Here is a 26808-nt window from a genome sequence, read left to right on the forward strand (position 1 = left end):
AAGGGAGGAAGTAAGGAAGGTTAAATCTCTCAGACACAGATACTAAATGTGTAGAGAGGGGAGCCATTTAAAAACCTGCATGTCCTTTTAGACTCATTTCACTATGTATATTTACATTATGTACATTTTGTGGTGTTCTCCCGCTATACAGTGTGAATGGTGGACAGTAATTCAGCTTTTTAGTCAACTATGTGGTCTGATTTGAAAAGTTGGAACAACTCCTCTTAGGGTCAATGCTACATGAAGGCTTAGCCTGTCATTACATCGCAATAGCCTGCTATAGCTGCACACTGTGAACTGCTTATTATTGGTCAAGGGTGAATTATCACCCCATGAGCAAATGGGAATCCAGTAAGCTCTCTCCCACGGACCAGTGACTTCATCGGGCTATGATAGAGACGATGAATTCAAGGTCCTTTGAGTGGAGCGCTGAGAAAGTTATTGACGTGTAAGCATTTACATCCACTGCTCCCTTTACTATTCCCAAATACTGATGAAGGATTTAGGAAATATTTCCCTGACTGCATTGGGCAGGTGGGATACATAGATGTACTCTGAGATGCACTTCTTGGCAACTGCCCAAACCCTGAAAACCTCCAGGCGTGTCTGCGTTCAGCTGTCTGCACGACAAAAGATGGATTGAAATAAGGAATTTCAGAGGAAATGTGTGTATTATGTATTGTATGGTGGGCCATATGTCCAACACACAACACTGCGCCTATAGACACAGCAAGGGTGGTCTGTGGTTAGGCTGATAGAGTTGCTCAACTCTTTGAATTCAGCCCTTCATCATGCTTCACTGCCCCTAATCCTGACCGCTGATATCTACCTGGCTTGACTTTGACCCCTGACTTTCGGCAGCTGTCAGTGGCGCCCCTCATCGGAGACTGGACATGTGGGATACAAGCGCTCCTCCCCGAGGTGGCACAGTGTCAGACTCTGTGCTGGCTTTACGGTTTTTAGCATTCAAAGAGTGTCCGCCGGGGCCTCCTCCTACTGTGTTACTAAACAAACAGGGCTGGCTAAGTGCTGATCACAACCACTGGGCGAAGATGAAAAGCTCCCATGGGGAAGGGACGCGGTTACGCTGCTTGTTGTCCGTTTGCTTTACGTATCCGGATCGGTTTACTGATTTGAACTGAGTTATTTTGATTATAACCTCTAGCCTTCAAGCCCGCTTGCTGGACGGCTCTGCTAAAAGTGTGGTGCACGAAGTCGGGTCTTGACTTTCACAAAGCTTCCCTGTCCCCGACGTAACAAGGTCACACTAATTGGAGAAGGAAGTGTTGAGGATGTCTTTGGGAAGGAGCGGCAGGGTTAGAGAGTGATAGCAGAGAGGGTCAGATCCTGTTTCTGCTCTGGTTCCCCGTTCTAATCCAGCCTGGTATGTGTTGAGATCAGAGCAGGTCCCTTTCACTGCAGCCATCCGGTTGCTGTGCAGTGGGACTTGCTAACTCCCCATTTCCGCTACTGCTGCAAATTGGTTGTAGAAAGCACTAGACGACAGTCTGGCGAACCAAGTTCACCGAAAGGAACTTAGAACAAAGTGAACCCGACAGGAGAAACAGTCAATTTCAGGTCCTAACCCCTAAGAAACATGGCACTAGACAGCTGTGTGTTCCCCTTGATGTATTTATGTCAGCCGCTCACATAAATACACTGTGACACACATACACCTTCACACTCATACACGTGTGTAAATGTGCACGCTCACACAGGCACAGTGACACACACACACAGCGAGGCATAGACACACACGTATCAGGCTCCCTGTCAGTAATACCCAGAGGATATTATGTCTCTCTCAGCAGACTGGACAGTTGATCGGAGCAGCGTGACCACATGGTCACTTTGATGTAAATCACGTAGTGCAGTCACCTTGAAAATAGTTTGAATTGTAAATATGAGAGACGAATCTTGCTCTCAGATTAATCAGCTGATACAGTGATTCATTCACAGCAGAGAAAAGCATTTTATTTATTATTTACTTCAGTTTATTTTCTTCTTTTTGTATATTTAAAATATTCATATGATGATGTCAATGCAGATCTTTAGCAGATTGGTATATGGCGCACTTATTATTATAAGATGATATCACTGTAACATGTCTACATTTGTCTCTTACCGAGAGTCAGATAAGAAGATCAGTTATTCCCTGTAGGTACAGAGGTTGACCCCGGATGTGTTTATCGTAGCGTAAAAAGATGTATAGAAGGGGAACTGCGAGGCTTGTTTGACCAACCATTAAAAACAATTATACAAATACTAGGGCTGTCAATTCATTAAAATATTTAATCGTAAAATTGTCCATAGTTAATCGCAAATGATTCACATATCTGTTCCAAATGTAGCTTAAAAAGAGATTTGTCAAGTATTTAATACTCTTAACAACATGGGAGTGGGCAAATATGCTGCTTTATGCAAATGTATGTATATATTTATTATTGGAAATCAATCAACAACACAAAACAATGATAAATATTGTCCACAAACCCTCACAGGTGCTGCATTTAGCTTAAAAAAATATGCTGAAATCATAAGATGGCAAACTCAAGTCAAACAGGCAACAACAGCATCAGTGTGTCAGTGTGCTGACTTGACTATGACTTGCGCAAAAATGTTATTATCATAAAATGTGCATGTCTGTAAAGGGGAGACTCGTTGGTACCCATAGAACCAATTTTCATTCATATATCTTGAGGTCAGAGGTCAAAGGACCCAAGGAACAGTTTTTCCTCGCCAAAGTTCAAAGCTAGTATGACATGGTTAGTATCCATCGACTCCTTAGGTTTTGTAGTTTTATATGATACCAATACCTTCACTCTAAAAATGAGCCCGCTACAACCTCCGAAAGATCGAATAGTGGCTGGGCCCGATGGCGGCCTGTCGGATTTTAAGAGGTTAATTAAAAATCGCAAGTTGTGTTAATGCGTTAATAAAATTTATTTGCGTTAACGCGTTATTATCGCGTTAACTTTGGCAGTCCTAATAATTACACAATACACACATAAGAATAATTTACGAACTCTGCATAAGTGAGTTTGGGATTCTAATACTTCTAACCCATTGCATTCTGGGTTACAGCTGGCCAAGAACGGCCTTAATGTAAACTCTTTCCATTAAATGGATTGACTTTCCCATTCCTGGCTGAAGTTATAGTCCAAAATTGTATGATAATGCTTACAAACACACACACAAAGTCACACACTCACACCCCAATCCTGCAAGCTCACTGCACGAATGCACACCTCCGTGCATAGAACATGGCTCTCACACTGCTGGGGTTAGAAGTTCAGATTTTAACTGGGGCCACCCATGCTAAAATGTGTAAACTCCTGGTACTGCCAAGCAGTCCAAATCCATTAAGGACAGATGTGGACGGGAGGGAGGTGAACTTTTCCAGCCCTGAGAAATATGACTCATGATTATGCTAAACAGGATGTGGCGTTTCCTCGTGTTTCATATGTCACCACTATTAAATTACATTACCACTCCAACACCTAACAGACTCGAGTATTAGCACATATTGTTATTCAGTCATGCCACTAGACAAACACCGCTCAGTTGCTCTTGTAATGAAAAGAAAGGTGAGTCAAATGTGGCGGCAACCTTGAACTTTGTTTCATGAATAGCACATAACAAGAGGCTTACAATAACAAACAGAATGGAGCTTACAAAGAGACAATTGGATGTGAAGCCACGGTAATCTAATCAGTTCACTTGGGAGTAGAGGTTATGGGAAAGTTGACTTGCCGTGTTTATTTACTTCCAAGGTCACATAAATTAGCGATAGCTACTAGTTGTATTGATGGATCCTTGGATCCTAGATTAAATCAGCTGTAATGTGATATGAACTAATTAAACAGTTTATTATAACCTTGGTGGATATCGTATCTCATTAAAAAGAGAGTAAACATGCTCTCTGGCTCCAAGCTAAACCCACTAAATACCTACATGGAGAAATATTTTGAAAGAAGTTCAAATGTATCAGAATACACGTGGTGGACCTGTGTAGGTGTGTCTTATCTTACCGGGAGTATTGGTGACACTTTAGAGAGTGAATTGCTGATATAGAGCAGATAATTAGGGGAAGGGATGCTGTGATAATTGTGCTAATGTTATCATCATTATCAGAATACGGAGGTCAGGTTTATTAGTTAATCACTATGTTGTTTGGCTCCAAGGACAAGAATGATTTGCACACACAACAAGGGCAGTGAGTCATTCAGGGCAGAGAGAAAATTTCAAACTCTTTTCATTCGTTGTTTTGAGTCTACCTGATAGCTGAAGTATCTGGAGACATACGCTTGGGTTCATAGGTCAAGGTTCAGGTGTCAGACGTTGAATTGCTCTGGGCATACTTTTGTCTAGCCACTAAAGGCCCTGACAAACACCAATCCGATGGTTGGCCATTGGCCTAGTTTTTGCGGTCTGTCCTGCGCCGTCAGCTCTAGTCTGTCCGTGTCGGAGGTTTTTCGGCGGATTCAGCATGTTGAAGACATTTGGAATGAACCTACGTGGTGACTGAGAGTGGTGTGAAAATGGTCGGCAAACGCTGCTTTGTTTCATGTACGTATCATAACAACGATTTGAATATCCGCAGTCCTCTGCCTTCTGGTTTACCTTTTTGAATGACGAATATAGACTACTGCTACCTGCTGGGGTGGAGAGTTATTTCATCTCACGCAGGCATACAACGTACGTGGTAGTCGGCCATTGGCTGTAGTCTTTGTGGTGTGCAGCTTCTTGGCCAAGACACAGGCGACATGAGGCGACGCAACGGTCGGCCTCCGTCGCTGTTAGTTCTTTGATGTCGGTTTGGTGTGTCCGGGCCTTAAGAGAAAAAAAGTTTGCGACCCTCTGAAAAGACAAAATGTCAAGTTCATAAAACACATTTGAATTTGAAAGAAGTGTGAAATAGTCCATTAAAATCATACTCTTACTTTTTCCCAGTCCTGAGATTTTAGACTCTTGGAAGTTGGCGTGACACATGACAACATATGAACCTTATCATCACGACTGTAACAAGATAATCTGGCCTCGGATCGCACATCGCTCCCATTCCGAGACGCTTTATCAGTTTAAAGCCCGAGTCTGAAGACACTACAGCTGTCTCTTTGACCTGTGACAGGCGATCCCACTGCAGGTTAGGATGCTGAGTCGGTTCATGTTACTAACAATTGGCATGTGCGAGTTTGTGTGTAGAATCACCGGCAACACCGTTGACGCACTGAAGCAGCTGAGAACACTATGGATGAGCGACAGCCTCACAAATGGATGTGACGCATAGATAGATATATGGCTGCATGGATAGCCAGACAGGTGATAGATAGACAGCCAGGCAGATCCATATAAACACACTTTAGATATCAAAGTAGATGCTACAATCTTGCAGATTGTGTTGCATTAAAAAGTAAGAGAACACAGTGAAAGGTTGCAACAAATTCCTGTATGGCAAGTCACCTTTTGTGGTGAATTATAGGTCAGCCGAAGGGTCAATTATACAACTCTCAGTGAGGATCAACACACTCATGCATTCCTTTAGAACTGTTTTTCTGCTCTTTTAAAAAATACTGTTTTCACCAAGGGGACAAGGGCGCAGAGGGCAACGCTTTGGAAAGAGACGACTATCGTATTTCCAATACATTTCTTCCGAGAACAGAAGAACCTTCGTACCTGTCGCGAGTGTAAAACAAGAGAGGTGTCAAAAGTGAAACGCGATCGCCATATCTGACAAAGGGGCAACCGCTGTGAGGGATCAGTTCAGAGAGAGAAAGAACCGCGTCCCCGCAGCAGATGGGAGCTTTATCGTTATGGCCGGAGGGGGAGAGAGCCAAAGAAGAGAGACGCGAGACCACAAAAAAGGGTTTGGAGACGCGGCTGGACTGTGACACATGTCCCACTGTGGTGGGGGATTTTACTCACCTGGCCTTTGGTGTGTCATCGTGTTACCAGTCCTGTCATGAGCCTCCACCCTGTCCGCCTGCGCTGTATTGTTCTGTACTGCGTGCGGACAAGGGAATAAAAGAGAATAGATAATGAAAAAGAGAGTAGGCTAGGCGGTGGGAGTGAGCCACATTTTGGCCCTTTGTTGGCGCTGTATCTTTTTTTGAACAGTACTAAAGTGATGGATAAAGCGGATCAAAGGGGTGTATATGATTGCTCTGGTGGGCGTTGAGGATCATTAGTTGGTAAGGCAGCGAGAGTGAATAGAGTGGGGGGTCTGATGTGTTACAGAGGAGGGAAAAAAATTGATGCTGCAGATGAAGAAGCTCATCAACAGTGATATCATGCTTCCCGGTGCAGATACTGAAAAGACGCACCTGAGGATCGCTCACTGAATACCACACCTGGTTTTTATATCGTCCGATGCCATCTGTCTCATTCAGAGCAGCGACACGCAAAATCTCCCGCTTGTATGTCGGACGTCAAGACATTTCATAGCTTTGCTGACAACTTTTGTTATGCTTTCGCACAATGCAAGAGAAAGAGAGAGAGAAAGGGAGAGTGTTTGTGTGAGGATCCGAGGGGAAGAGAGTGCCTTAGTCATAACACACCCCAGATGTGCTTTAAGCCCAAAATAAGCAATAGCTAAAGCCAGTTTTACTGTGTTGAGTCCTATTTACACTGATGTAAAGACAAGCCTTCACTTGCACTGTGTAGAAATTGTGCATCCTCAGAATTAAACAGATCAAACAACGGAGGTGAAACACAAGACAGCTGACCAGAGACACTAGGCAAAAAATTTAAACAACTGGAAACCATAATACAGAATTCACACAGAGTTGCATATGCTTCAACTTTGAAATTGACTGTGTTTTGACTGAGGTATTTCTAATATAAACAAACTCTGTAACAAGCAAGGATGTGTAAAAGTAACACTTAGAAACATGAGCCACTCGGAGCTCAGAAATGACTTACACAGTCCCAAAGACCTCAACGTCAAATACCTTTGTAATGGAGCTGTTTTTCTAAAGAGGACCACGCACACACACGTACACACACATGTTTATGTATGCGCACAATAAAGTGGACCTTGGGGTTCTTTACATGGAGACTTGAGTGAGAGAGCTGTGTGCCAGCCTGCTGGAGGTGCCGCGAGATCAAGAACAGTCCACCCTCAGGTGGTAAAGCTGAGCTTTCAGGGGTGAGAGGTCACAGACACCGGAGTGGTCACACACGTGTCAGAACACTATTTACAACTGAAGAGGCCCACCTTAGACCACCTACAACTGCTCCTCCACTACAATACTGTACATCTGCAGGAGGTGCTGTGCTTCAGGATCCACTAGGTGGTAGTAAAGCTCCATATACAGCATCTCTTTATCATGTCATCCTGGCATGAATGGCTCTTACCATCTGTCAAGACACAGTGTAACATATAGTGTTGAAAGAAGTACAGACCCTTTATTTAAGTAAACACTGCAGAAATACTCTGTTACAAGTAAAAGTCCTGCATGGATTGTTACTTAAGTAAAGGTATGCAAGTATAATCAGTAAAATGTACTTAAAAGTATAAAAATGTTATATGAATATTATATCATTAGTTTATTATGCATTCATTTAAAAGCAGGATTTTACTGTTGCATTTGTTGTGGTGGAGCTCATTTTGAGTTATTAATTATGATTATTTTCACTATGGATTAATCTGCTGATTATTTTCTCCATTAATCGATTGATTGTTTGATTTGTAAAAATTCTGAAAATAGTGAGAAATGCCCCAAAAATCTTTGAAGTAACCAAACTGTCAAATAATTGTAGTGGATTAAAAAGTTCAATATTTCCCTCTGAAATGTGTAACAAGAAATCATGCGCTGCTGCCTACCTTGGCCAGGACTGCTTTGAATTATTATTATTATTATTATTATTTATTTTTTTATCTCAGTGGGAGTTATTCTGGTTTAAAAAAAAGGTTAAATAAAAATAAGAAAACCATGAAGAGATGAGAAGATTACACAGACATTTAGTTGCTGTTGAAATGAAACCATACAAGTTTGGATGGATACAGCCTCAGATGCATACGTGGCCGTGCATGTGTGTGCACACAACTATGTTGTTAATTTGAAACGGATCCTGTTCAAGGTCGCAAAGGACTTCAGTGTGGCTGACAGAATTGGAACGTGCGCTAGTTGTCTCGAGCAATGAGGCACACTTACTAAATTTATTATCCAAATATTTAACATAGAACAAAACTCTATATGCAATATGAGAGTATGAATATCTCTCATTGCAGCGCCGTGAATATCTTTTGATCTCTGATCTGTATCCTGTGATCCTACTCAGTTACACTTATCCAAGTCCTCTAATTCCATGTTTGGTGAAAGGACATGCTGTGAATTACTGTAGATGCGAGCTGCAGACACGTGCAGACTATAGATGACAGATGACATACAATTTATTTATATGCCACCAATCACAGAATGACTTACGTTTTGTTATAACAAATGAAATTTATCAAATTGTCGTATGTAGAGTTTTCAAGATGACCCAAACGCAGAGTACAAGCAGGACAGGAAGATTTTAAATAAGAGCGAGCTTTAATCAAGCTGACAACATCCAAAAATCACAAAACAAGGAGGGGAACAAAGTACAAATGAAAACACACCAAAACCAAACTGAGAACAAAAACAAAACTACAAACCAGAGGGTGCGAGAGTCACGGGCAGGAGGAACACTAGGAACACTAGGAACACTAGGAACACAGAGGACAAGGGACTGGGAAGACAAGTACGAACCAACAAGGACAGAGGGGAAACACACAGGCTTAAATAACAGACAAGATTACACACAGGTGAAACAAATCAGGGCGGGGCAGACAATCAACCAAAAGGCGGGAAAACAGACAAAGGAAGGAAGTAAACCCAGACAAGACACAGGAGGAGTGAATCACCAAAATAAAACAGGAAACACCGGAAATACATACAAATAAACCACATCAAAACCCACAACAGTTCACAACAACAAGCTGGCACAGCCAGAACACAACACAAATGTGTAGTTAACTTTTACAACGGAGGATAAAATGAAATTTAGATGTACAGTGGAGGAAATAAGTATTTGATCCCTTGCCGATTTTGTAAGTTTGCCCACTGACAAAGATAAGAACGGTCTATAATTTTAATGGTAGGTTTATTTTAACAGTGAGAGACAGAATATTAAAAAAAAATCCAGAAAATCACATCATATAAAAGTTATAAATTGATTTGCATTTGATTGTGGGAAATAAGTATTTGATCCCCTAGCAAAACATGACTCAGTACTTGGTGGAGAAACGTTGTTGGCAAGCACAGAGGTCAGACGTTTCTTGTAGATGGTCACCAGGTTTGCGTACATCTCAGGAGGGATTTTGGTCCACTCCTCTTTGCAGATCATCTCCAAATCCTTAAGGTTTGAGGCTGTCGCTTGGCAACTCGAAGCTTCAGCTCCCTCCACAGATTTTCTATGGAATTAAGGTCCGGAGACTGGCTAGGCCACTCCATGACCTTAATGTGCTTCTTCTTGAGCCACTCCTTTGTTGCCTTGGCCGTATGTTTTGGGTCATTGTCGTGCTGGAAGACCCATCCACGTCCCATTTTCAGTGTCCTGGCTGAGGGAGGGAGGTTGTCGCCCAACATTTCACGGTACATGGCCCCGTCCATCCTCCCTTCAATGCGGTGAAGTTGTCCTGTCCCCTTAGCAGAGAAACACCCCCAAAACATAATGTTTCCACCTCCATGCTTGACGGTGGGGATGGTGTTCTTGAGGTTATAGTCAGCATTTCTCTTCCTCCAAACACGGCGAGTCGAGTTGATGCCAAAGAGCTCGATTTTGGTCTCATCTGACCACATCACCTTCTCCCAAGCCTTCTCTGAATCATTGAGGTGTTCATTGGCAAACAGACGGACCTGTACATGTGCCTTCTTGAGCAGGGGGACATTGCGGGCGCTGCAGGATTTTAATCCATTACGGCATAGTGTGTTACCGATGGTTTTCTTGGTGATTGTCTTGAGATCATTAAGAAGTTCCTCCCGTGTAGTTCTGGGCTGATCCCTCACCTTTCTCATGATCATCGTTACCCCACAAGACGAAATCTTGCATGGAGCCCCAGACCGAGGGCGATTGATGGACATTTTGTGTTTCTTCCATTTCCGAATAATGGCACCAACAGTTGTCTCCTTCTCACCAAGCTGCTTGCTGATGGTCTTGTAGCCCATTCCAGTCTTGTGCAGGTCTACAATCTTGTCCCTGACGTCCTTAGACAGCCCTTTGGTCTTGCCCATGGTGGAGAGGTTGGAATCTGATTGTGGACAGGTGTCTTTTATACAGGTAATGAGTTGAGACAGTTGTCTTTTATACAGGTCACGAGTTGAGATTCAGAGTACTTTCTTAAAGCGAGAGGACTAATCTAACCAGTCTGTGGGGGCCAGAATTCTTGCTGGTTGCTAGGGGATCAAATACTTATTTCCCACAATAAAATACAAATCAATTTATAACTTTTATATGATGTGATTTTCTGGATTTTTTTTTTATATTCTGTTTCTCACTGTTAAAATAAACCTACCATTAAAATTATAGACCGTTCTTTTCTTTGTAAGTGGGCAAACTTACAAAATCGGCAAGGGATCAAATACTTATTTCCTCCACTGTATATGACTTAAATAATCAAGATTAATACAAATGCAATATCAAAGGAAGAAATAAGAGAAACCTCTTCCAAATAATCCATTTACAATACTGTGTGACACATTAACAATATATCACTGCAGGATTAGGGAACAGGGAGAACTGAATAGTTTCTTGATACATGTGCTACAGATACAATGATAGCAAGAAAACGTAGCTCATACGCCACATCTATTCGAGATCACTTGATAATAATGTTATAACTTTGTTTTGTTTTATTAATTGATACCTATGAAAGCCGTGAAAGGCAGGTGAGAAATTTCTCTTCTGTCGATCAATTTCTTCTAATTCTGGTCTAAATTATTTTTCTCTCCCGTGTTTATGATTTAAGAACAAGTGATTTTTTTTTTCTTTTAAGTTTCTTTTTTTTTCTTTTTCTGAAAAAAACAGGTGGCAAAAAAATTCCAGGCCCATTTTTCTAAATTACTTTTTTTTCCATCTGTGTGATAGGGAAAAAAAAAAAAGTCCTAAGTCTTTGTTGTTGAAATACTTATTTCGACCACCAGAGTACAGCAATACCCCATGTTCTCAATAGGACTAAGCATTTATGTTTTGTACCTGAGGTCTGTTTCAGAAAGCGGAATTAATGAAATTCTGAATTGAGATGAGAATATTAAATGTCTTATATACAGTCATTTCAGTTGTTTTCTTTAACTTTGAAAAATCAGTCTAAAAATTTTTTTTTCCACCTGTTTCACAGAAAAAAAAAGTAAACTTTGAAAGATTATTCTGGCATTACATTTTTTTTCACCTGTTCTTAAGTCATCAACACAGGAGATTAAAGAATTTAGATCAGACCTGGAAATGAAAATGGATCACCAGAAAAAAAAATTCCCGCTTGCCTTTCAGGGCTTCCATAGATACCTCTTGTGTCAGTGGTTAAACATACTACTCCTATAGGCCACTGATAGCGAAACAGTAAGTGTGCCAGTGGGACCACAGGATGTTTAGATTCTGTGCTAGTGCCAGAAGCTACTTCCTCATCCATTTACCTTTAAACATCAGTCTGATAGATAATTATATGAAGTCACTTCTTTTAAAAGCACCAAAAAAACAAAACAAACAAACAAACAAACAAACACACGTACACCATACATGCGGCGTGTAGTGGAGGTAGTACTGTATGTGAATCCCCTTTTTAGATACACCTATATAATTTTCTCTTGGAATGACTGGTGTGTCCAGCTGGAAGTCAGCCTACAGTATCTGCATGTACTCTGCCAAATTTAACATGAAACAAACTACTCCAAATGTATGGAGTCCACATCCCAGAGGGAGACTAACTACATCACGAGAAGCCTGAGAGGTCTGCACAATATCAGAATAATGGAAGTATTCCTCTGCTTCTTAGTGGGTGGAGGTGTGGGGGTATATGTATGAGCATTTTGCTGTCTCCCTACAAGCATGGAAATGTATCATGTCGCCCTCTGGTGGTTGAAAGCAAACAGTAAAGTGTGCTCGACCTCAGAAGAAATGAAACATGAGATTACATACATCCAGCAATGGACTTTAGAGTGCAGTATATTTTACACTATAATCTATTTTTTTCAACGAAAAATTTAAATTTGTAAAATTTTAAGTTTTTTTTTCGTTATGAGAAACCAAAAAGAAATTTGCCACAGGAAAACTAGCTGATATTTTCTGAGCAATGATTCAGTGGACGTGTTTGTAAGTCACTTGTCAGCAATGGCAATTTCTGATAAATTTGTCTAATACACACACATCCTACATCCATCACCAAATCCACACATGTACAACATGTATACAAGTATATGACTATTGGTGCTTTCACAAAATATTTACACAATGAGATATTTCATAAGTAATCATCAGTGATGTGGATATAATGATTAAGCGGGTAAAGGCAAAATAATAGAACAGCTAGAACAGTCTGGTAAGTTCAGAAAATGACATCATTTTACTGTAATGCAGCCTTTAAAACCAGAAAAATAGAATCTAAGATGATATTTATTCTTATATCACGATATCAATATAATATCAATATATTGCACAGCCATACTGAAGATAGGTGGCACGATAAGCCCTGGTACTGATAGCTGTAGTGGTCACCAAGAGGGACACGGGAGGTACACTACATTTATAGCCTATGATCACTGCTGCTCAGATAAGGATATTGTATATAGAGCAAGTGCAGCAGGGTCTTTGTTCTTGGCACAAATAAATCTGCATGAAACAATAACATAGCGATAGAGATCAGGAAAAGGAAGAGGACGTGGAGCAAATTCATTACCAAGAGGAAGCAGCATGGTGTGTCAAAACACTTTACAGACTATGAGAGAATAATGCATGGACTGCAAATTGTTGGCGTTCGGCGTCTTGATTCATTACAGGAGAGACGCCTGATATGCCGTCATCATCTCACACTTTCAGCACACACATCCTCTGGGTCTGTTGACGGTAACATATTGTATCAGACTGCACATTTAGTCTCGCCAACGGTTGATACAAATACAGTGTCAAAAACATTTCCCCGCAGGATAATTGTTATTCTCACACCTGTCTGAGTTTTAGCGAGACACTTACTGTGAAGTGTATTCTTGTTTTTAAGTTGTACAAGGAGTTATCATGTCCACATATACTGTATATATATAGTGTGTGTGTGTGTGTGTGTGTATATATATATATATATATATATATATATATATATATATGTATGTATATATATGTATATATCCATTGATGAAGATACTTTACGAGTCTAGGAAAGCAGAAATGACACAATGAGAGACTTTTTATTGTATTGAGACACATAAAATTACTATAATTGACAGATTTAATATTGTATATGTGATCTAACCATATGTCTTGTGTGTTTTACAAAGCATTGGAGTTCCTCAGATATCTGTCAGTCATCAGCACATACTGTGGCCATATTGTTAAAAGCCATAGAAAATACAATAGCCGTAATTCATGATTGTCTCAGGAAAGCCCTGTCACAGTTCACTGTGTCACTGAGCTTCGTTGATAATCTCTCATTCCTGCGAGCTGCTGTGCCAGCAGCTATAACTAAATCTGTAGTAATCCATGTAGACAGTATAGACAGGTCTGCAGGAGCCCTTAATATAGATGAGTAGTTGATCCTCTGTACCATTAGATAATACTTTCCTCCTAATGATTCAGAGTGTTCCTCTAACCATCCCCTGCCTCACTGCTGCTGATGCTGACACGCTTATGTAATGTAGAAAAAATAATCAATCAAGAGCATACTGTGAAGGTGACCAGTCAATCATTTACCATTTGTCACCTGGTGGCATACTGTATGGGAATTAATCTATGTCGATCATGCCTGTGCATGGAGTTGACTGCCTACAGAAGGGCATGCGAGGTGAGGTCTTTACCCACTTCAAAGAAAATGGAGCCAGACAAGGTCACACTTCATCAGGGGCCCGTTTTATAAGTAATTTGTGAGCACTGCCTACACACAGATAGCAAATCGTCACGTTTCACAAATGATTGACACTCACAAATTGCTGCTATATGTTAAGAGTCCTATAGGGCTCTTGCATGCTCATGAACAGGTCACAAAGATGGTGTTCGGTTTGAGTAGTGATAAGTGAAAGAAAAAGGTGGTGATGCAGCTGATTGGAAGTCAAACTGTCGAGTTATTGACTAATAGGAATGGAATAGGATGAATAGGAAAAATAAAACAAGGTATTATCAGAAGAGGAGAAATGATTTTATTGAGGTAGATGGTACTTTTATTTCAAAACCACTTGAAATGATCTTAGCTTGCAAATCAAAGCGTGCATTTTGCTAACTTGAATATAAATACATCTGTGCGTAAATCACAAACAAATGTCAGCAAAAGAACAGCTTGCTCAAATAATCAATTTCTGAAACGCTTCCAGTGGACGTTGGAACCGCGTTATAGACAAGATGGAGCCATAGCGCCACCGGCACTAGAGCCAAATCCTGTGGACATCTGGGGTAATTCTGGCATCCATGAGTATTGGATTGTTATGGACATCATCATGGGAACCCTGCCTAAGTACACCTAGCTGGAAGCAGCGCGTGAGGAAGCTTGGCCTGCCATCTCGTCCCTGGAGAAAGCGTGAATCAGAAGGAAAAAGTACAGAATAGCCCTTTTCCACCCTGACAGGAAAGGAAGGTGGGGAAGGAGATAAATGAGACACACCTGTGAGCTGGGGGAGGAAAGCAACATGGAGGAGATCTGAGAGAGGCTAAAGGAGGAGATCATCTGAAGTTTAATTCAGTTTCTGGACACCTTTGCTCCAAAAAGAAAACATTGACGTATAGAAAGTAAACTGAGCAGCAAGTGATCCGAGAACTGTCTGGATTTCGTAAACTTTCTTGGACAACAAGGCGCTGCTGGAGGTGTGCTGATCCCTGGAGCAGGTGGGATGACTTGGGAGGCTTGTTCAGCTACATCTTGGACCTGTTTGGATGCAACTATGGACTTCCTTGCCTTTGTTGGTCCATTAAAATAAGTCTCCTTTACTGCAACTCTCCAGGATTCTCCGTCTTTCTTGATTTTCATATCTGGACTCAGAATTTGAACGTAGTTTCTCTTGATTTAGTGGGCATTTTTCATGAGTAAGACTGTATTTGACTATGAACCATGCCCTTTTGATTTGATTACTGCTATTTGGGTTGAATACAACAAGATTTAATTGATAAAAATGAATTGATGTTTTGTGTTTTGGTTTATCTTGTGCATTTTGTAGTAGGCTATCCGGGCTATCTCTACAAATTGGTTTACAGTTTTTTTTTTTTTTTTTAAATGACTGGGTAGAATTGTGATTATTCTCCTGTCTGGGGCCCAACTCTAATTTGGGATATTTGGGGGATAAACCTACGGTACAAGGGGCCAGGGCTACAACAAGCATCAAACACAGCGTCAACAAACCATGCTGGAGAAATCCTTTGTAAATTCTGTAACTAATAATAATAATAATAATAATAATAAAGTGCTTTTGAACACAAATCAGAGAGTGCAGAGGTCTAATATTGTGTTCAGACACCAATTGTGTTTGTGAAAACACTTCATAAGAGTCTGACTTTATTTTATGAATTGTAGTGCTTAAAGGTGCTATTGATAACATTGATAACATTCAGCCACTAGATATCCCGTTCTCCCTCCCCCGTTCCATTGCATTTACTTGACAACAAGTCGTTGCCAGGCACTTACCGTCAATCTCAGTTATTTATCAGTTTTTTCCATACTAAGTGATGACCCAGAGATACCACATGATACCGACGTCGTTTTACTTTTGGCTCACAAGCTTTGTTAGAAGTGGGATTTGAAAGTCAGATATCCTCAACAGAGATAAACAAAACATTCATTTTGGAACCGCCAACATTTTTAAAATGACTCATTCACGATCGATATAATTTTTGTCAGGAAAAGCCGTACTTTTATTCGGCACCTTTCTGAAGGCTCCGTGGATGTATTCATTTTTTTTTTAAATATTCGTCGGCATACAAATTTTATCAATAACACCTTTAAAACAATACAACCAAAGAAGAGTCTGTGGATCAAAACAGCTCTTAAAGAATGAGTTGGCCAAAAATAACAGGTGTGAATAATAATTCCAGTGCTTATAAATGCCTTTACGTTTCATTGTGTTTGGGCCAATAAAGAAGGGACTTCCTCACCAGATTTAAATGAATGACATTTACAAATAATGTGACAAAATAGTTAAATAAACAAATAACTGAAAATAACTGAAAGCAGAAACAAATTGTACAAACCATCTCTTGATGTCTGGTCTCTGGTATCTGGTTGACAAGAACTTTAATGATGTGCCTGCCTAATTAGCTATTCATTCAATTTCTTTCTTCTTTATACAATGCATATTTGGATTGGCATCTCACTTGCCGCTGCTTTTCAGTAGTTACAATTGCATATAATAGCCGGTTGGAGACCTAAAATTACAATTTAAAAGGACACAATGGCCACGATGATAATTATTGTCCTTATTCACTGAGGATGGCCTTGTCTCGTCGTTATAAAATAGTCCTTATGTGACGTCAGAGTGGTTGAGAAACATCACGTTAATTTCCCTCTTTCCATTCTAGTCTTTAAGATTTTAGTCACAGACAGTTCCTGACAAATGAAACCTTTCTCTTAGATGTTTTTCGTGCATGGTGAGACATTGTATATGTACCGGTGGCCCCACAGATCCTCTTCAGTTTTATTCTGCTTGTCTCTAAAATCCCCTTAGGGCAGACTAATTCACACATACAAGCTTTTTTATTGAAGTGTATTTTGCGCAATGCGTTTGTCCTTTTCGCACCTCAGAAAGCGTGAAAGAGGTGACAGACCATTTTGACAGTAATTGGATGGTTGATTGTTGTGTTGGGGTCACCGCAGGCAGAAGAAGCCAACAAACAGCAATCTCATCCAGTCTTAAAGCCTGATGAAAACACCTGTCATTAAAATTGTAGTGTATGGCCATCTCTTGGTGGCTCTTGAGGAGCCGGGGTTTGCCTCTAACTGACGGTCTGTCTGTTTTTGGTTGCGCAAGGGTTGACGCACTCTCTTTGTGCCGTAAATTGAGCCTTCATTTTCCCAGGAGATCGTACCCATTGGCAGATGGAATTGCATAGTGAAAGCGAGGGGGACCAGTCAAAACGCAGATAGTGTCGTTATTCTATAGCCATTACATTGTGCAATCAACATTACTTCATAATGATACGTTAAAGCAAAAAATGTGTCTATTGTCACTAGAGGTGTAAGAAAATATCAATGCATATGAGTATCACGATATTATGTGTAAAAATAATATCGTATCGTATCGCCAGATTCTTGCCAATACACAGCCCTAATTGCCACTTTAATTGTCTTCCTCCAGGCTATGGAAAAGTCGGAGAAAGTGGCGATACAACATGGTTTCCCACGCAGTTCTTCCCTGTGACCACATCATCTTCATCTTCATCTTTTGGACGTCGCCACCTTCGTTGCAACCAGAAGTGACACAAGAAGGTAGAGCTAAGTACAACCGAACGCTGAATAACATTTTTAGGTGACCAAAACGTTAATATTAACTTCCATGAACTGAAAACACACTGTGAAAGACAAAAACGCGGACAACACCCAGACCGGACAACGCCGTGGTGGCGACCTATCAATCACAAGGTAGCAACGCCCTAAAGCATCCCCTGCTTTATGGTCTATTTGACTCTAAATGGGACCATAATTTACTAAATGAACATCATGCTGTATTGAAGAAGACTTGAAACTAGCGATTGAGACCATAAACTCATGTTTACAATGTTTACTGAGGTAATAAATCAAGTGAGAAGTAGGGTCATTTTCTCACAGACTTCTATACAATCAGACTTCTTTTTGCAACCAGAGGAGTCGCCCCCTGCTGGCTATTAGAAAGAATGCAAGTTTAAGGCACTTCAGCATTGGCTTCACTTTTCAGACCCCGGAGTTGCCCACCGGTTGACACCTCTGAGAATGCACGTGCATACTCCCCTAGGAAACAAATCAGATTTCCGTTGTTGATGAAGCGTACATTACTGAAAGCTGTCTTTGTCTTGGCTACATAAAGAAAACAGTTAAGCCTTGTACTCATGATCCTACGAATGCACTGCCAGTGGATCAGCTGGTCATAGCAATCCTGTAGTTTGATTGAACAACGCTTGAACACACAACACAGAAAAACAAATCAACAGAAAAGCAAAAGGAAACCCGTATCTGCCTCCCTGTGTTTCTATGTCAGAATTCATCATAGTGAAGCCAACTGGTTGGAAACTAGTGTATGTTGATGGGTCTGTTTCCCTTGCAAGTGCAGTGACCCAGAAGTGTAAAAGGCTTATCCTCCTCTTGCTAGATGCAGACTGAATCTTCACAGAGAAAGCACCATTTTATAAGTCGCTGCGTTTTCTGACCTCCTTTGAACCGGGCCAGGTGCTATGACAGTCAAACAAAGAGTCCAGATTTCATCGAACAAAAGGGAAATAATAAGGGCAAGAGGAGGTGCGGCAGCCGTCTGCTCAGTTGTGCATGAGATGATAAACATTGGGAGGTTTTTGTCTGAGTGCTTTTCTCAAGATTCACCTTACACAAGGATGAGCAGTGAACAATGTGTCTGATACTATATGTGAAAGGTTTGGTGCTTTTCAAAACCACAAGACCTTTCTTTGCAATTCCCAAAGCGCCCAATGGGAAGCAGCAACAACGTGGCTTTGTCATTTCCTCACATCCCATGTAGTCAACTGGTGCTCACATACAATTGTGCCACTGCCAATGAGTATCACAGAAATCAATGTATGTGAAAACTACTCTGCAGAACACATACGTTTACCTTGATTCATTATGGCAATGGTGCAACATACAATTGGTGTTTCAAAAAATGTTTTCCAATGAAGCACATTTTGTTTCTAAAAGCATTTACAAGGATTTAGATTTTACCTGAAATGTCTTTTATTATGAGCCTCTTCCCACCTTCCCACACAAACAAGACACACATCCTCATGCACGCACACACACCACACACTGGCTTGATCGATGCGTTGTGCCATGTGAGAGCTGTGTGTGATGGGTTGCCAGCCAGCCAGAAGGGGGATGGGTCAATGGGCTGCTGCTCCTACTCACTTTCTATGTGCCTTTCTATGTATTCTCATATTCTCTCAAGCACTGGTAGCAGCAGCTTACTGTTGCTGCAGTTTATGGGAGAATCTCCGTCTAACTTGGAGATTGGAGAAACAGTCATCAACCTTATCCATTTGAACCTTTTAAGCGCGGTGCATTTTGACATGCTGTACTACGGCTTCTGATTCTGTTTGCCAGTCCACTACAAACACAGAGGTGCCCTGAAGAGGAAAAGGGACTTCACTCTCTGGATGAGGTAAAGTAATACTTTTTTATATATATTGGAATCTTTATTTTTTATGCAGTTGTTTACTAGTATTTAAACGACGATATGCAAATCTATTTGAAATCAACAATATGAAGCAAACTCTCTAAGAGAATAAAAACAATTTTCAAGAATGTTTTAATTTAACAGTTGTATCTTGGGTTGTTTAAAATATGCATTTGCAGAAAAATCTGTGGTTTCCATACGTGTTTCGTTTCAGCTTGCTTGTTGTACCAGTTTCATGCTTGTGTCGTATTAAAGGTAGATTACATTCAGTCACTCATTTTTAGCTCTTATTTAAGATCTTCTTTATTCTCATCACCCTTTGATTAACCACAACAGATTTTACCCCGCTCATATAATTATACAGTAATGTTGACATTAGCAGATCAATACTTAAATTTACCACAAGCTGGGCATGTGCATACGGCAGGTGTCTCACCAATACAACATCCTTTTTATAACATCATTTAATTATCACCAACAATGGAGGATAACTTCTAAAAGTAAAATCTCGAACACACTTGTTGATGTGACCTATTCTCTGTGTAACCCTTAGCAATACATTTGTCAAGAGAATTTCTTCAAGTAATTTACCAAAAGATCTGTAGTTTATTAAATTAAATAGTTTGAATGTATTTTTATTAGCCACATAAATTAAAATAATTGACTTAAAACAGTACACAGGACATGCTCTCCTTTATCAAAACAGTCATTTTAACAATTTCTGAATGACTATGCATTCATCCCAGTTATAAAATGTTCATTAAAGATGGTAGCGAGTGCTTTTCACCTTTAGTGTGAACACAGTCACACTAAATCAGATATGTATTTGATTAATGGGACTTTAGCCTTTCGTATGAGACAATGCTTTGATGCCTAATGAGGGGAAGTAAGAGGTGATGGAGGGTTCCTCTGACGCACAAGCCTTCACTGAGCACAGCAAGAGCTCCCTGTTTGGACCCGACACCCTGCACGTCCATGTGTACTTCACCCATTGTGCCGTAATATAAATATCTATACTTATCTATTAAGTTTTTATACCATAGTTTTTAGGCATAGCAACATGCATTTCTCATGGATATACATTATGAGTCAGATTCCCTACTGCTCTGGCGGATTAAGCACAGCACCATCACTCAGCTTTGCGTTGCGCACCGAGTCAACAGACATGATTTATGATAACATGTTCATGTTCTGAAACAAATTATTAATGCGATACATGACAGATGTTTTACAGCATCTGCTGTGGCGGAGAGCACTGAGCTGCACGGGCACCCAACTCCATTCTATAATGCAGAGCAGTGGCGAACAGGGAAGTGGGTTTACAAGGGATGATAAATGCTGCGCGACTCGAGGTGCCCTCTTGATTCCATCACATTAACAAAACATAGACATCGTCTTATAATCACTGCCGCAGCTGAGCAATGGCCACGTGGAACAGCATGTGGAAGTACATACAGCCATTTTCATTATCAGAAATGCCTTGACTTAATCACCTTTTTGATAGATATTTCTCAGTCATTTACAGCACAGCAGTTATTGGGCACTTTTGACAGATTAAAAACTGTTGCACTTGGATACATCTTGCCTGTCACACTACTATCCATTTTGTAAATGGTATGTTGCCTTATTAGAGTTGTTGGTAAAAAGAAACTATCCTTTGTCATTTTTTGGCTCTTTGATCTGTATGTATAGAACGACCTCATAAAAACTCTCAAAGCCCATCAGTTCAATAATACTGAGTGAGGATCTCCTTCTCTGACCAGAAAGCCACAGCAGCTTCACTGCTCTTCAACTCTTATCGGGATTAATACTTAGCCTACCGATTTTACAGTTTGCGAGAGTTAATGGTTGATATTAAAATGCACTGACTGTCATAATCCTTCTAATTCTATAACGTATAAACATGTAATTCATTACACAAAAATGCATATATTCACTCTAATCTGTCATGTCAAGTCAGTGTATAAGGTGAACTGGAAGACTTTTGGGGAGCATTTTCATCCAGAAAAGTGCAACAACAATAATAAACGATTCCACACAAGACAGGGAAACAGTTCCACAGAAACAGATGTTTCAACACATACACAGTCCACGTACTTAATGGCACATACTATCACACACACCATGGCAGGTATTGCACCCAGGTAGTGCACTGCACCGTTTACCGTCTTGCCCATATTGCACAAACAATAGCCCAATATTACACAGATGCATTAATTGCACTGTCCTAATTTAACATATTGCACTGTCTAACCATTTTGCACTGTCCTTATGATAGCTTTATGTTACGAGTTGTTGAGGAGTTTAATAGACATCGGCAAGAATGAATGTTTGTAACGGTTCAATCTGCACCGCGTGACTCTATATCTCAAGCCGGAAGGTAAAAGTTGGTTCTCCTGATGTAAGATGTGAGTTGGGTCTGACACAATTTTCTGTGCCTGTCTGATGACAGACTGCTCATAAAGCATCTGGACGGTAGGGTGGTTTTTGACCCCCATAATCTTCATGGCAGTCTGCACCAGGCGTGAAATCTGTGACTTCAACTGCCCAGTCAGGTTACCGTACCAGGCCGTGATGCCATATCTTACGATACTTTCCAAGACAGCCCGGTAGAAAACTAACATGATCTTCTGCTCCACTCCATCTGGAGTGCCAACCAACCCACAAATCTTGTGGGCTGCCTGGATCAGAAAATGTGATTTTACAAGTATGAACCTGAAAATGAGCATGATATGTTCCCTTTAAAGCTCTTTGAACAGGAATGCGTTTTGTTTCCATGTGTCAGGATTTAGGAAAGATAATTCCTAACCAAACGCCTTGCATTGAACATCCAGTGCCTAGAGCAGGATTTATCTTGTTCAAGATGTAACGAACTGAAAAGCTTAAACAAGGGCAAAAAATGCTTCAAGAGAGCTGACACAAAGAAAAAAAATGCGTGGGGGAAGATGATTGAAACAAATTTTGCAAATCACTGTTTAGACTGAAAACTAATCACACGATCATTGAAACTTGCTAACAACCTAAACAAAATAAAATGATTCAGAATCTAAATATTTATTACCTTATTTTTCATCTCCATCTTAGCACATCACCCTCGGATCCCTGTCGATTTATGTGTACGCCTGGTCTGTGTATCAGTTACATGCAGGGAATGGTGTATTTGTTTTGTTGTACATAGGCATGGTTTATACATCTGGGGCCATTATCACTCAGAATACTTCCAGAGAGCTCCTAATTTAGCCTAAAAAAATCTAGGTTAGGAGAGATTTAAGGAATTTCTCAGATCAACTCTGAACAAGGAAGGGGGGAACTTTTACCTTAGAAAGGAGGTGTGGTTGATCCCGTTGCTAGGTATGGCACAGTCTTTTAAAAAGGTGTGATTGGTTCATAAAAAAAAAGAAAAATAGAAAAATGCACAGTACACAGTGCAATTACAAATTAGAAAGTCAAACGCAGCCAAGAAATAGAAACAGATAAAGACAATTAATACAAATCATAAGAATAAATCAATGAATAAAAGCAAAAAAAAAAGCCATTTTATAAAAATACGTTTTTAAAAGAGGACACTGAGGTTATAGAAATGTATGCATATAACTGAGTCTCTACTAAGACATTGTGTAATTATGAATACTATTTTATGTAATGAACATCTCTGTTGAATAAATTATAAGCCATACTTTAAAAGTAGCCGACAAAATGCATGAAAATACAGGCCTACTTGTGAAAGAAACTCTTAAGTATTTAAAAGTCCTCCTCCACCGACAGTTTTCCCCTTAGGAGCTGTGAGTGACTTTTATCTTTACGAGGATCTAGTCTTAACTGTAAGGAAAAATTCCAAGGAAATGTAATAATAGTAAGAATTTTTCTTAGAATTTTGTCACTAAGAGCAACTCTTTCTCCTAGAAGCTTTTTGAATAAGGCCCCTGGTGGGCAAACACAGCCCTGTCTCCTAAAAATTGCGTTCCCATACAACTACATTACTGCATTCTCAATTACGTTCGGAAGGAAACATATTTTGTCGCGGATTACACTCGTCTAATAACAAATACCTCTGTGGACGGCCGCAGCAAGTGATGTAGTACAAAGAGCAACGCGCAGAGCAGGTGATGTAGTATATCAAGTGACCGCAAATGAAAATACGTTGAATATAAATGTTATTGAATAATAAGGAGTATAACAAGCAAAAGGAGACCGGTGTTGGAGTCCCGTGTGAAACATAGTCATTTCTTGCATTTTTGTTTTGTTTTTAAGTCATTTTAAGCCAAATCATTATTTTTTTTTACTAAACTTAAACAAGTAGTTTTGTTACCTGAACCTAAGTAGTTCTGTTAAGTTTTCATTTTGTTTTGTTTCCATCTACAATGTTGATCACATGTTCAAAACTGTGACTGTAATCTGGGAGAAAATACGTTTCCCTCAAAATGCATTTTGGTTATGCAGTTTAGTTGTATGGGAACGTAATTTTGTGGGAGACAGGGATGGCAAACAAGACTAAGAGTCCACCTACCGACAGACAGACAGACAGACAGACAGACAGACAGATGAACATTGCCATCCACAGAGCCATGCCATTAGCAAGGCTAAAAAGTGCTCAGGTGTACAGTTTTAAGGCTTTTAGCACTGTTCTGTGTGAAAGTTTTCCCTGTACAGCTTGAAAGCCAGACATGATAGACAGACTGTATTGTCCAACCAACCAGACAGACATACTGTACAGCGGTGTAGGCACCAAAACAGTCCGGACTTTCCCTCAGAGCTTACAAATACACTGTCCAATTTTGTCATAGGGCCCCACAGTAACCCAACATTTCCTGTTTTAAAACCCAACAAAGCTCACAGTTGAGTTTCAAAATATCAACAATGAGCCGGGAGGAAATGTGGGAATTTCCTCGGATAGGAAAATAGTGGGTAAGTTCACTTGTGACAACATGTGAGCACTGACCTGGTACATCTCGAAAGCATGAAAACAAACAAAAATTGAAATAGGAATAGAATATGTAAAACCAAATGTAATGTATAAACTATTAACACAATGTAATGATTAAACTATTACTATGAAACCAACTAATTCACATGACCTTGAGCCAAACTGACTCCGCTAAATATAAAGACATGAAGGAATGAATAAAGACAGTGTTGCAGACGCCAGCTGTGTGCCATCCTGTCTTCTTTTATATTCTTGCCTCCAGATGTTTTCCTTGCTGATCAAGATAAGCACTCTTACATAATGCTGTTAGGTTTAGTGGGTTAGAGGAACGGGAAGGAACATCGGGTTTGTTTGAAAGTCACTGGGACATGCTGTACACGAGGAAAGTCCCTTTGATGCTGACATCTGTTTCTGTGTGTGTGTGTGTGTTTGTCGTCGTCACAGAGATGGATGTGGATCACGGATTCTATCGGCAGGTGGAAGTACAGGCTCACGCTCACTACATCGTTGCCTTCTTTGTCTTGGTGATTGGAACAGTGGGCGTTACTGGGAACGCCTTGGTCATGTACGCCTTTTTCTGGTAAGTGAACGGGTGATGGCGAAGAATGAGCTTTTCTGTCATTGCCACTACAAGAGCAGTTAGTTACTAGCCCTTTCTATACACAAACAACTATGCAGGAAGAATTTAATCAAAACAATCAATTCAGTTGTTTAATTAATTGTTTTAATTAGACAATTGATAACCAGAAAACAATTATTATTTCTAATCATTGTTCATTTCACACTGCATCCTGCCTCAAGGCCTCGTTACGTCCAAGAAACTAGTCTGGAATAATGAACTGTTCCAAATGATTAAACGTCGGCAGTGTTGTTTCATATTAGCCTTTCATTGTTTTCACTTCAGTCATGAATGCATAGCCTCATTTCCACCGTGTCTCCCACGACATGAATCACACTTTGAGTTGGGTTGCTGATAAAGAGATGGAACAAATGAATTTCATGAAAACAACGTAGAAACAGGAAGTAAAGCATCATGAGGCATCCTGCATGACGCTCAAGTGCTGCTGACATGCTGCTTGCACGTCACAGCCAGCATTGACTATGATTGATTCTCTTTAGATTACACCCTAATATTTATTTGTTCGTGAAGCACAGCTATTGTTCCTGTAAAATAAAGTAATTTAAAGTATGTAAAAATAGTTGCTATTGAATAAACATTTGTCATTATTTGGCTCTTACTGGCCACTTTTGTGTTGTTACAGTAATGTGACGTCGGTCCCATTTAGCAACACATATTAGATACCAGCAAACTATGTTATTAAGAATATTTAATATTTATTTATTTAGCGAATGCAAAGTCCTTGAGCCATGCAGTTGCCTCCTGGTCTGCTGTATGGAGGGTGTCTAACCCTCCTTTTAGACTGTGGAGCGGGCAAGCTTCAATGATGTGTTCCATTGTTTGCACCTCTCCACAGGCGCACAATGGGCTTGGGCTGCTGCCCCATTTGTGAAGGCTGGCCAAGCAGGGGCCATGTCCGGACCTGAATCTATTAAGAGTTGACCACTGTATCCTTGGCAGGTTGGTGCCAGGGACCTGTAGGGTGGGGTCTGACACCAGATGTTTGTTTGGGACATCCTTGGACTCCCATTCCTTTTCCCATGCTGATTGGGTGGTGAAGTCGGCTGGTGGGGTATTCTTCCATATTGGTCGTCTAGATGGAAGACGGGCAGTGGGTGGGTTGCAGATGTCTGCATGGATTGGTAGATGGGGAGAGTCTTCGACCTTTTGAAGCATCCTTTGAGTAGATGCTACTCGCCGGATATGTGGGGGGGTTATATTGGATAGGACAGGGAGCCAGGGGAGTGGTGTTGAACGAATAGTCCCGCTTATGATTCACATGGTTGTGTTGAGCTGGGTGTCCACATGGTGTGTATGGGGTGACCTGGACCAAACAGGGGCACAGTATTCTGCTGCAGAGTAAGCAAGGGCCAGTGCCGAGGTGCGCAATGTGGGGGCTGCTGCCCCCCATTTTGAGCCAGCGAGCTTACAGAGCAGGTTGTTTCTAGTCTTCACCTTAGCTGCCGTTCCTTTCAGGTGTTCCTTGAAGGATAGGGTCCTGTCAAGTGTCACTCCCAGGTAAGTTGGGTTGAGGGCGTGCTTCAGCTTAAGTCCGCTGAGTTGGATATTTAGCTCTGAAGCAGCTTTTGCGTTGTTGAGGTGGAATACACTGGAGACTGTTTTAGCGGGGCTTGGTTTTAGGCGCCAGGTTTTGCAGTACTGGTCCAGCTTTGCGAGGTCTTCCGTGAGCACCTGTTCCAGAGAGTCAAAGTCTGGTGCTTGGGTTGCAATATTTAATAGATCAGTAT

The 26808-nt window shown here is 40.6% G+C and overlaps 1 protein-coding gene across 1 annotated transcript in view; it reads left to right on the forward strand.

Moving 5' to 3' along the window:
* opn4xa (opsin 4xa) overlaps positions 1–26808 on the forward strand; it is a 41905-nt gene that overhangs the window by 1724 nt on the left and 13373 nt on the right. The window contains exons 3-5 of the mRNA XM_074618052.1: positions 17499–17629; positions 19445–19502; positions 24886–25021. Of these exons, the coding sequence (XP_074474153.1) occupies positions 24888–25021 (134 nt within the window). The 5' untranslated portion in view covers positions 17499–17629; positions 19445–19502; positions 24886–24887. The remainder of the gene's footprint in view (positions 1–17498; positions 17630–19444; positions 19503–24885; positions 25022–26808) is intronic.

This window comes from Sebastes fasciatus, chromosome 19, assembly GCF_043250625.1.
Source record: "Sebastes fasciatus isolate fSebFas1 chromosome 19, fSebFas1.pri, whole genome shotgun sequence".
Lineage (NCBI taxonomy): Eukaryota > Metazoa > Chordata > Actinopteri > Perciformes > Sebastidae > Sebastes > Sebastes fasciatus.